This window comes from Phascolarctos cinereus, unplaced genomic scaffold (assembly GCF_003287225.1).
Source record: "Phascolarctos cinereus isolate Bilbo 61053 unplaced genomic scaffold, phaCin_HiC Scaffold_726;HRSCAF=1367, whole genome shotgun sequence".
Lineage (NCBI taxonomy): Eukaryota > Metazoa > Chordata > Mammalia > Diprotodontia > Phascolarctidae > Phascolarctos > Phascolarctos cinereus.
In genome coordinates this window covers 143,279,838-143,292,635 of record NW_027556098.1, presented here as the reverse complement: position 1 = coordinate 143,292,635, position 12,798 = coordinate 143,279,838, and the positions used below count along the sequence as shown (strand labels likewise).

Sequence of the window (12,798 nt, the reverse complement as noted above, 5' to 3'; positions counted from 1 at the left end):
ACATATACTTATCCACATGCTTATGAAATAGGCTTTACTCATGGTGAATAGTAATTTCTCTTTGTTGAAAAAAAAATTGGTTTTGAAAGATAGTCTTTGTCAAGGAGACTGGTCACTACTGAAATATATATTGTGGAATTCTGTGTTACAATATGGTAGGATACATGGAGGAAATTAGAACTTTCTATGTTTGAGTGAGAGAACACTATCAGAAAGATACACTGAATTAGTGGCTGAAACTTTCAGACTGAATGAATTCACAGCATTACAGATTTAGAACTGGACATGACCTGAGAGATCACCTAGTCCAACCATCTTCAGGTAAAGGAACTGAGGCCAAGAGAGGTCAAGTGTCTTGACCAAGGTGACATAGGTGGCAGACCTGGGATCTGAACCAGGGTTCTCTGATTCCAAACCTACCACTCTCCCAATCTTGAACTACATTCTTTACTGTCACTGTGAGGAAACAAACAAATGAATGAATGAATAAATGAAATTCTGCATTCAGCAAGTCGTCATTAAGGTGGTGGTGAAGGATGACTGCTTATTTTATATGGCTTTGAAAAATATGTCGAACTGAGATCCTTTAACGAAAAGTACTCCAACTATCTAGAACAGGACAGTATAAAAGTGTTGAGGATAGCAGTCCACACTCAAAAATACAGATGGATAGATCTTTTGAAATAATAAACTGGGAATACTTACAATATCACAGTCTTTTTTGCCATCCCGCTTAATAGGCTCATTCAGATCCTCCTGGCTCCGGAAACTAAACTTTTCTATGGCTTCTGTTACTCCCCGCAGAGAACTGTAGATCTCATCTGAGTTCAAATTCTCTGTGTCATAGTCGAGCATGCTAAAGATTAAAGGCATGACAGATTTTAAAATAGGGCATGGGCATTAAGGTTTGACTTTGAATTGGTAGTGCCATCAATTTATAGAGTGGGGTACACATTTAGAATTTTGTTTCTAAGAATGACTTGCAATGAAATAAGAGTATCTTGGCAGATATCTTTTTAAAGACCCCACTAATTGGAAACTACTTTTTTTTCTCTCAGAAAATATCCTTTCAATAAATAATTTGAACCCATAAACATAAGCACTCTAATAATCAGTGAGAAACATCAATAACTATATGAATGCAAGAACTCAAAATAGTGACAACTGGTGACTTAATGTACAGAGTTAATGAAAGTGAAAAGTTTGCTTTCATACCTCAAAAAGGTGAAAAAAAACTTTTTTGGTGTTACTGGTCTCAAATGTACAAACTTAAATCAAGAAGAATGGTCACCTCAAAATAAAGCTACTTTTCTCATAAATTACATAGTAGCAATATAGAAAACAATAAGACTGGATTAGAAAAAGTGAAAAGTATCTTCCCTAGTAGCAGAAAATCTTATAATTTAAAATTTGATGAGTCATAGTCAGATCTACCTTAACAATCAAGAAACTTAACTCTTATTCCTACCTGAACTTAACTGAGAACTTTCAGGCTATTCTGAAAGGTTTTAGGGTTAGTTTGCAGCCTTAAAGAGATGTAGATGCACAATGGGTAAAGCTTTCAGGCAAAGATGCTACAGAAAAGAACTAGAAGGAAATCTGAGAGACTTGATTAGTCTAACCCCACCTTCCCCAACAAACAAAAAATATAAGCAAGTGGCATCAAAGCAGGGGAAATTAACTCAAAGTTTTAAATCTTCTTGGACTCCTCAAAGTACTTCAAAACATAAATAATTTCTTACACACCAAGTGTCTTCTTTACAGACTTTTTTTTTTGAAGCAAACTACAAAAGACAGAGAAAAGGAAAGGTAGGGCTTTTGGTCTTCTCAAAGTATGGCCTAATGGCCTAACAATTTATGAAAAGAAGACAAAAGATTCCAAGAGAATTCCAAAGGAAGAATCACTTTCCTAACACAGAACATCAAACCTAATGGACAGATAGATCAGCTAGGAAAAAATGAAACAAAACCAAGCCATCAAGTGTGCCTTAGAAGACATCAGGAATACTCCAGGAATTAAACTTCATGAATTTTAGGAAAACATTGAAAAAGGAACAGATGCCAGCCTCTTGAGCATTAAAACTTGCAAAAAGATCATCTGATAAGCATGGAAGAGGTCAGGGTATGCCTACAATATACTTTATTATATGCCAGTAAGTATTAATGTTATTAAAGATCAGAGCAAAGCTATACCTGAATTTTGCAAAGGCCATCTGAAATGTATGGTAAGAAAATGAGCAAGTGAAAAAATACTGTATTTGTGCTGCAATGTTTTAATAAAAATCAGATTCCTTGAAGACCACAGTCAACTCTGCCCAGTCCCTGAAAGGGAAATGATCTATATAACTCTGAAAGGATTTTGCTATTTTTTTTAATGCTCTCCTAACTATTTTTAGAGTTTGCAAAGAGTGCCAAAGCAGAATATGGATACGCTCCACATTCCAGGATTCCAAGCACACCTGTTTACAGATAAGGTTCTGTGAGAATCTGGTTCTTATTCAGAGATGAGGGTACACATTCAGAGGTGGCTGAAAATAGAATAATTTACCCTAAGATCACAAAAATGGTGGCAGAACAGTTGATGAAAAAGTCTAAATGTCCTCTGGTCAGAGCAGTTATTAATCATTTTTCTTCCATAGAGAAGAAGAAAACACAGGACAAATTGTCTGGAGAGCTCACAAAAACTGCCAACTTAGATACTCAGTCAAAAGGTTGGCTGTGACATCAAACAAAAAGAAACATGTGTATTTGAACATGTTTGCAGCTGAAATCTGATGCAAGCAATGACAGGAGGTAGAACACAGAACCTGAAAGAAGTTCAAGATTTCAGCACCTTCTGAGTTCACAAGGCTACCTTGCTATGCAGCAATTTGAAAGATAGAGGTTTTCAGAAGATGTGTAAGAGAAAAACATAGGGGTTTTTTTTTTCCTTCTAAAAACTGTTCACTTACTTAAGAAAAGCATTTATACATCTGGCCAGTACATTTGTGTTTATGTTTAAAGACTAGATGATAAACAAAAATATACACAAGATGGGAAAAAAAATGCCTTAAAAGACTGCTAATCACAACAACCAAAAAATAATATAGTGGCCCATGCATAAAACAGTGACAGGATGAACAAGAGGAGGTTGTAGAGATATTCAGCTTTAAAAGGATGTCACAATATTATTTTTCATATGTTGCTTCAAAAATACACTAAGCCTTTTGACAATTCAATTATTTTGAAATAGTCTATTTCAGATTGCACAGCATATACTACAATTGGCATTAGAGTTTCTAAAACAGAAAAACCTACTGAAGTAATTCTGCTGTTTGGGGATTTCTTGTTCTTATTTTTATTAATTAATCAATTAAGTATTTTAATTTAGAGCATTCTGCACACAATAAAGAAAATTTTATGGCAGTAATGTTTAAACAAAACCCATGCTTTGCAATAGTTTTAAGATTCTCAGATACCAGTGATATGAGGGTTGTTTTTTTTTTTAATACAAATTAACAAATTTTTAAAGGTTTACTTATCAATGTCAGCAGGCAATGTGCTTTAATTGCTATTTCTATACCTCTTGGCTTGGCTCTTCATTTGCTTGTCAAACTTTTAAAGAATCTATGAAATTACATAAATTATAATATTACCATATAGATGATATGGGCCTCTGTAATGTTAAATAAGGGACAGGAAGGACAACTGAAGATCATCAACTTAGAGCTGGAAGGGACCTTAGAAGCCATAGAATCCAATCTCTTTATTTTGGGGATGGGGAAATTCTGAAGTGCAGAGAGGTGAAGTGACTTGCCCAAAATCACATGGCTATTTAGTGTCTGAGGAAGGATTTGAACCCATGTCTTTCTGACTTTAAGTCTACTATACCATCTAGTTGCCTGTACTGAGTTAAAATAGCTATGTGTCCCACTCTACCATCCCCTGTATCTTTTGGACTATTCAATTTCAGTCTGATTCTGGGGTTTCATACAACCCAACAGGTTAATATTTGCATAATGGGAATAATGATTTGCGACCATTTCATTTAATTCAGAATATGTGCTTCATATTAATATATTTTTGTAAAAACTTACAGTTTACCAAGGGCTTTCCTCAAAAAAAAACCTTATGATATGGGTACTGCAAGAATTATTACTTACAAGTGGCCAGACCAGGGGTAAGCATCTTTACCAATAAAAATACATAGATATTACATTTAATACTGAATTAGGCTTACTGAGTGAATGCTCATCAAGTAAACTGAGCATTGAGACTATGCCTACACAAAGACATAGTGCCCCATTTTCACAAAATTTTGGGTGTGGAGACTTGGGAGCAGAAGAAAACGATGACTTCAGGGAGTCCAAATTCAGAAACTGGTAGCATGGGGCACAAACTACCAGTTTCCCCTACTTCATGGATAAAGACAATGATAAGATAAGATGTCAAGCCATTCGCAATTTGAAATGCTCCTACTTAGGCTATTCTAATAAATAGAACACATTATTCTATAAAAATAGCATTAACAAGTAGGAAATCAAATTTTAAAATTCAGAAGCAGGACTTTGACCTTAAAAGGGTATAGAGACAAACTGTTTGCAAACAGAACAATTGGGTCTGGTTTGCCCATTTATCCTAATTTTTTGACATTGCTATACTTAGACACAGGATCATAGGAGTTAGAGCTAGAAAGGGCTGTAGAGGTCCTCTAAGTTCAATCAGATAAGGAAACTAAGGCTTAGAGGAGAAGAAATTAATTGCCTAAGGTCATACCGTCTACTAAGTAGCAAAGTAGGTATTTAAATTTAGGTTAGATCCTAGATCCAGTGCTAATGAGGTTGTGTGTAAAATTTAAATCACTTCAAAACTTTGTTGGGTAGTCCAAAAGACAAGTGCTATTAAAGTACATGTGTTGTCTGTGTTTGTACACAGGCTCATACACACACATAGCTGATACTCGAGTAATGTATGGTCTGTCTATTTTGTGGATAGATAATCAAGATGGTGCCACTGCCTAAGGTGCATTTCAAAATCAAACACTGGCTAAATGATGGTTAGTTGGATTACCTGGAGGAATTTTGAATCATTATGTTACTACTCCTCTCTCTGGGTATGAGTAAGAGATGCCTGTAAATGGATTCTCAATTCTGCATGTCTCTATCAGACTCTGTCAAAATAAAAGAATCTTGTGATGCTTCACGTATTCTGCTCCTATGTAGCACAGCACATTTCTGGCCCACATTTCTTTACTCTCAACAAAGGAAAATTCCAACTAGTATACATGGTATCAATTTTCCAACAAGTGCATGGGTCTACTGAGGTTACTGGCAGTTTTTTACACTGGGAAACAAGACCTCTGGTACAATTCGATGAATTATAAATTGTTCTCGGATTTTCCTTATATTTGTAGAATCTATCAATCTAATGTGATGGGGAACACTGGCATATAATGAAATGATAATCCATATAATCATTAGTTAATTATTACTGGTGTCTCTGCATAGGTCAAATAGAAGTAATGACACTTATGTTTAATTTCTAAAGGAGAATATCATATTCATTTTTGAGGGGGTAAATCCCTGTACTTATAGAAAAAGAACTAAGGAAACATGACACATAAATCTTCTGTCAGTCAACAAGCTTGAGTACTTTCAGGTCAAGTACTCATTAGGGTATTTTGGATAAAGTGTGCAAATGCAAGAGTAAAAAATGGCTTCAAGATTTCCAGCTAACAAAATGGCAAGGCATTCCACTGATAACAGTGCTAGCTCTCCACACACCTTTTCCACTCCAGCCATCAGATGTGGAGGCAGGGGCCCCCTTTGAAGCACTTGATCAACTTTCATAGAAAGAAATAAGATGACTTTAGAAATGCAATAATATTGTGACACCACAGACAAGTTTTACAGGTAGCTTGTTACCTGGGAGAGTAAGAGCGCCTGAAAGTCTTGTGGGAAGGAGCTGTGGGGATGGAGTTAGGCTGAGAAAGGGGAGGTGGGTGCTTCGACAGCCCATCGGCACTCCAACCCCAGAACCGACTGCAGTGGTCAGAAGAGGAAAATCAGAGAGAAAAAACAGAGAAACAGAACAGGGATAGGAAGGGGAGGGGGAAAAGAAACTATAATCTGAGTGGTTTCAAGTTTCGTGCTTCCTGGATAAAGTTATATAAAAATTAATCAAAACAAAATTAGACAGGCTACTTCATGGAGTATCTTATAATACCATAAAGAGATCAAACACAAATTCCCCTTTTCAGTCCATCCCTGAAACAAACATTATTCTTTCCCATCCCACCCATGGGTATATATCTCTTATGTTAGTTTTTGTAAATTATGAGAGATCCCAATTATGCAGGTAGATGCTTGAGAAATTGTCAAATAAATATTAAAATTTATAAACAATGCATCAATTACTCTAAGGAAGAAGCAAAAAAAAATATGAAGAGGATTTAATTTGCACTTGTTAAAAATAGGTGGGTTTCCTCTAAATCTTATAAAAGTGAAGTCTATACACCAGCACCCAAGTATAACAGAAGCTGACTTTTGAGATGGTAAGAGTCTGGGATCAAATGAGGCCTATTCCACAGATTCTCAGCTTTGGATTTTCTATGAAAAGGCATGAGTAATACTATAATCTTATGGTCCTATGAAACTAACCCTTGGTTAGCTATGGAGGAATTAGGGAAAAACAGAAACACAGCTTCTTAGCCCTAAACAACTCAAAACTGGAAACAAAATTGATAGAGTACAGAGAGTCTCTAGGAGTGCAGACAAATGTTCATCCATAAGATACAAATTCAATGGGGGCTGAATCTGGGAGTAATCCTGGGTTGTCTTTTCTGATGATTAATGAGAAATCACAGGATCATAGATTTAGAAGGAAACCTAGAGGCCATCAAAGCCAATATCCTCATTTTACAGATGAGGAAATGGCGGCACAGCAAGCTAACTGATTTGCTCAGCGTCACAGAATTAGTATTTGAAGTGAGATTTGAACCAGGTCTCTCTGACTCCAAGTCTAGTGCCCTAACCACTAATATCACATTGTCTTTGAATGTGCTCTAGTAGGTGAGAAAGGGGCCATGGGAAGTTTAGAATATACTCATATCAAGAAGGGCAGACCTGTACACAAATTTATATGAAGGGAATCACCTTTGTTCCTAGAAGATCATGCTTCTTTCTGTGTTTGACGGCACAGCTATTAATTATGATCACAGAGGATGGTTTCTGTGTTTTCTAAAGTGAGATAACACAGTACAAGAAACCTAAGGGTCCTTTTTGAAGGCTGGGCAAGGAAAAGACTATATAGGAGTCACAGCTTCTAAGAGCTTCTTGTAACATCTTGGTAAGGTTATGCTTCATGCAATGCTGTTCATGGTCCTTATCTCTTTAGAATTATAAATAATTTCTTCACTTTAACAACTATGTATTAAAATGCTATCCAGGCTTAGCAAACTAGTCAAAGCAGGAAATTTCCCCAAAGATCTCTGAGTACAGAGTCTGAAATTAGCAGAATACTTGTATACAAATAAATTAAAAGGAATGAATGATAAAGTTGTTTTAAAATAATAGACCTTGAGGGGCAGCTAAGTGGCACAGTGGATAGAGCACCGGCCCTGGATTCAGGAGGACCTGAGTTCAAATTCGGCCTCAGACACATAACACTTACTAGCTGTGTGACTCTGGGCAAGTCACTTAACCCCATTGCCTAGTCAAAAAAACCCCAAACCAAAAAAAACCACCCCAAAACAAAAAATAATAGATCTTGGGAAAGAAACTTTTAAAAAAGAGGAATTGGCTACTAATCTTGTTGAAAATCATGTATGGAAGTAAAGTTCACCATGTCTGTGGGTACGACCAAAATTACATGGGACATAAACTTTCAGAAAGGACTAAATCAATATAATTATCAAATAGTCAGACATGTTCCCAGTGTATTCTTATCAGAAGCAAAGGACTCGATAAACAGTAATAAAAGAATCTTTGTTCCAAATATCCTATAATAAAAATAGTTTAATTAGGGGAAAGATACATATATTATATTTTTATTTATACTACACTGGCCAATGTTCCCTCTAGGATATGTTCACAGATAAATACGCATCTGTCTCAAGTCTTAGACCATGAAACCATAAGAAAGACCATACACATACTGTAATAAGGCTGTTTTAGTATTTTCAATAATTTAACTCCTCCTGCATAGTCTAACATTATTTATATCAAATTCTGTGTAGTATTGGTTCATTCTACAGAAGAACTCTTGCATTTTCTCAGTCTGGCTTCCTGGAGAGTCAAGAAAGACTCTCATTCACCAGTAGGTCCCTAATAGATTCAGGGTACCTGTCTAATTCCTACTTCAGCTTTACTTCCTGTGTTCCAAGGCTAGTTTTTTGCTGTTTGGAATGGGGGGGTTGAGAAAAGAAGGCAGAGACTGAAGGAAATTAGGTAACTTTTGTTTTAAACCAACAGTAAGTCCAAAGAATGAGCCCATGATATATCAAAGCCATTAGCCACCTACTCCTCCAAAGTTTAAGATGTAAAGGAGGCTGTTTATTACCTCTCAGTCCCTTTAGAGCTATTACAGAAGTACTTGTGTTAGTTCAACTACCCAGGTATATTTTCCCTTAGAAAAATCAACAATGCAGTTGATTATGTTTCATCTACTTGAATTCTGAGCAATGAATTAGGTGAACTAAAGGATTGAGAAGGTCCATATTACTATTTTCTCCAAAGAATGTTCCCTAAAAAATTCATCATATAGAAAGAAAACATTTGAAAACGTTCTTTTTTTTTTATGCTAGTCCATGAAGGAATGTTTCTTTCACAATGTTTCAAAGGATATTCTTACTCAGCAGGAAAATCTGCTGAAAAAAATTTTACTGTCCTAGAATTCTTTCAAAACTCAGAAAAAGAAAAGGATAATTTCTGAGGCATCACAGGCCCTCAAATATCCATGTATGAGGAGAGGGCTAAATCTATAGGCAAGTCCCACCTTTCACCACCTAACATTTCACTGAGCTCTTTGGATACCTTAATCATTTTGTTTCTGTGAATAGTCCCTGGAAACTCAGGCAATAATTCCTCTTACAATGTAGGAGCACCATCTAGTGGTAAAGAAGTAACTGCAGGCTATACAGCAAACAGGAGGAAATGTTCTAGCTCACTATGTCTTAAGGCTCCCAAAAGGATAGAGTGAAAAGTGGGCACTGCTTATGCAAACTCTTTTTCATGTTTCCAGCTAGTCTGGTGATAAGAGAATGGATTCCTGGATGATTTCTGAGATCTCTTAAAAATCTGTATTTCACAGAATCATAAAATCATATTAGATATGGTGAAATGTGAATCATTGTTAGAAAATTCTTGGTGAAATAACTATCCAAGTAGTGGTATTCTAAAATCCCACTAAGTGAGAGTTATTAATTATGATCTTAGAACTCTTCTCAACTTGGTTATTGAAAAGGCAAGGCAGAATTTCTGAACTACTAGAAAATTTAGGCCAATGTAACAGGTTTAACTTTATTTTGACTCTGAAAGATCTACTCAGTAAATAATAATATGCAATAATTAGAATAAAAGTTAAAAATTTATAAAAGATGACATGTTTAATAATGATCACTAAAATAATGTTGGCATTATGAAACGCACAGGAAAGAAAGCAAATCACAGTTAGAAGTCATATATCTCACATCTCATTTTTTTAGGATTCACAGAATCTTGAGTGGGAAATGAACCTTACTACTTAGAAACTACAATCTCTCAATCGCTGTAAAAAGAGCCCTTTTATGATATATATGTACATACATATGTGTACATATATATATACATATATATATATATATATATGATAGTTATCTAGACTCGTCCTTTAATGAAGAGGAGCTCCCTACCTTGTGTGATAATATGTCATAACTCCAGTTGTTAGAAAGTTGTTTCTCACATCGAACCAAAATCTGCTTCCCTACAACTTGGCTGCTCTTTAGGTCACATTTAAAAAAGACAAAGTTACAAATAAATTTCTTCTTAAAATGAGATACTGCAAAAAAGTTCTTTCGACATTAGTCCCTAATCTATCACTGACTGGGAACTTGACGTCGTCAGTGGAATTTCTTTGTGAGAACATTCACAAAGTACATTTGTTCTTGGCAGCATTTACAGAAGACTGGTATTTTAATCATTCTCTTTCTTGGGCTTTTGCCCCAAATACTGAAAGAAATGAACTGAAGTATTATTATTCTGGAACCATCAAGATTTAGCTAACAGGAAAAAAAAATGCATACAGGCAATTTCCAGCTTATGAGTTCAAGGCTGCTAAGCTCATACCACAATTTTTACCAGGTCTGAGCTCTGGCTTTTTTATTTCATTGTAGAACATCTGAAGAAAGTACTACTAGATAATGAAAAGGAATAAAAAATGGGTAGCCAGGAGGAGGAAATCAGAGAAGCAACAAAGAAGCCTAGATAACACCTGTAAACTGGATTACGAAGAGGTGGCAAACTGTAGGTGTAATGTTTGAGAAGCCACTTTCAGACAGGGCTTTTACAACTACCTAACTGAGAAGAATAGTAACAGTTCTGTTTCTGCTACAAAAGATGATGAGTTAAATCTTACGGATGTTAGCATATGAAAGTGTTGGCTGAGCCTGTGTCAGGCTTATGGCAAATTCTGACACTTTCATTTGTTTTGGTTATAATAGTTTAAGTCACTAACGTAAAGGCAGAATGAATTTTGGGAAAACAACTTCTAACTTTATTAAATCTATTTAAGGGGCATTGTTTCTGATTAAAAGAATCACTGCAAAAAATCTGTGTATAAGATTTCAGAATCACTTGAGAGTAAAATAAAATTTTTGGTCCAGAATGTTAATAGGAGAGTCTAGTGATCCAAAGAGACCTGAGTGACAATAACAGCTTTAGAAGCATATTACTCTTTCAATAATTAAAAAAAATGCAATTTAGGCCATCACTATTGAACAATGTATAAAATCAGAAAAATGGCTGCCTTCTTTTAAAACAAATTTTAAAGTCAAAACTGACAATAAGCCCTCTCATTTCTCCTCTCAAAATACAGCTTTTTTGACTATTTCTTGTGGAGATCCCAGTTCCTGCAAACCCATGCAGAATGTGCAGCCCTGGTAAATTCATATCTAGGTTGCTTCATAAAAGATCTTATTGGCACAGCAACAGATCTCATACATAAATCAGTATGCTTGAATTAATCATAATTTGTTTCTTGGCTAATTATTGCTTTCTATAAGCTCTCCCAGGGAAAATTATTCCTTCAATTTTCCTTCTCAAATTTATTTTGGAAAGGACCCTAGAAAACAAGTATATAGGGACCATAACAACAGGATCACAGATCTAAAGGTGGAAGACACTTTAGAGGTAATCAAGTCCTATAGGCTCATTTTGTAGCTGAGGAATCTGAAGCCCAGAGAGATGAAATGATTTGCTAGGGTCACAGTGCTCATTATGTAGCTACAGAAGCATATGAGGCTAGATCTTCCTACCTCCTGGTTTAGTGCTTTATTTGCTACTTGAAGGTACCTCTCTTCTCTCCCTGATAGAGAAAATAACTTCCAAAGATACAGGGGCATATTATTTTCTTGTTATCCAAGGATTCTGAATTCATAAGGCTAACATGGTATTTAAGTCAAGTTTGGTATTTTATGATACTAAAAGATTGCTGACAAACAGCACACAAAACAGTTTCCTTTCTAATAAAATGAAAATATAAACAATTCCAGTTATCTCGGGTTTCAAATTATGGCTGTGATGAATAGCTTCTTGCTTCATGAGCAGGCTTGAATTCACTTTTTTTTTTAAGAAAAGGCCTTCTTTTTAAAAAGACCCTTTACATTTCAGTGGTTGACCTTGGAACAGCAATTTGATCAGAAAATAAATGACTTGTGCTTGGGCTACAGAGTCTGTGAAAAGCTGACAAATAAAACCTTAAATAGCATATAATCTAAGTAGGAGTATGACAAATCTATGCATAAAACTCTTGTGGAAAAAATCCAAGGCTCTTAGCTTGATTTATAAATTTCCATGGAATTTTAGAGTTGGAGACGTTAATGCTCAGAGTACAACCCCCTTAATTTTACAAATAAACAAAGTGGGGCCCAGAGAAGAAGAGAATTGTTCAAGTATACACAGTGACAGGTGGTTACCAGGTCTAGAACCCAAGACGCCCGATTCCCAGTTCAGTTTTCTTTCTACTCTAACAAACTCTAAAACTGAATAGCAAGCTGAGTGGTTACTGGGATAGTTTAGTGAAAATCTTATTACCTTGGCGACAGACCACCATGGGAACAATTGGTAGGTGAAGTCAAGGGACTGGTCCTGCTACTGGTGTGTCTTGAAGGAGTTCGACCAATGGTATTGCTTGGAGAGCCCTGAAGTAAAGAGAAAAAGAAAGATCAGACAAAGATGGCGAGTACCACATAACAAACAATCTTGCCTTAAGTCTTTCCTCCCATGTTTGAAACCACGAGCAATATCGATTTAAGCACTGCTATCACTGAACAAGAGTAAGGCTAATATAATAATGCACATAATTTATATTTTTTTCTGCAACCAAATAGTCCCATTATTTTCCAGTCTAGAAACACCTGATGACTATTAAGGGTAAATATGTTAAAGAAGCCAGTTAACATTTGTAACTTTGTAGCATTCATCAAAATGAATGCCTGAATTAAACATATTAAAAATTCAGCCTACTGTGCAAATTTACTCTTAAAAAGAATGAAGTTATAGTTACACATTAGACTGCTCAACATGGCTTCACTTTGTCCTTTGTAAAGAACACCTGCCTAGTCAT

The 12,798-nt window shown here is 35.6% G+C and overlaps 1 protein-coding gene across 6 annotated transcripts in view; it reads right to left on the bottom strand.

Moving 5' to 3' along the window:
• Nucleotides 1–12,798, bottom strand: part of CLASP1 (cytoplasmic linker associated protein 1) — a 351,771-nt gene that overhangs the window by 28,546 nt on the left and 310,427 nt on the right. For 5 of the 6 annotated variants that reach the window (XM_078146794.1, XM_078146796.1, XM_078146795.1 and 2 more), the window contains 2 exons: nt 12,267–12,373; nt 706–856 (listed from right to left, as the gene is read on the bottom strand). In XM_078146794.1, coding sequence (XP_078002920.1) covers nt 706–856; nt 12,267–12,373 — 258 coding nt within the window. Of the gene's footprint in view, nt 1–705; nt 857–5,903; nt 6,021–12,266; nt 12,374–12,798 lie in introns of all 6 variants that reach the window. The other variant, XM_078146793.1, reaches the window with a different exon arrangement.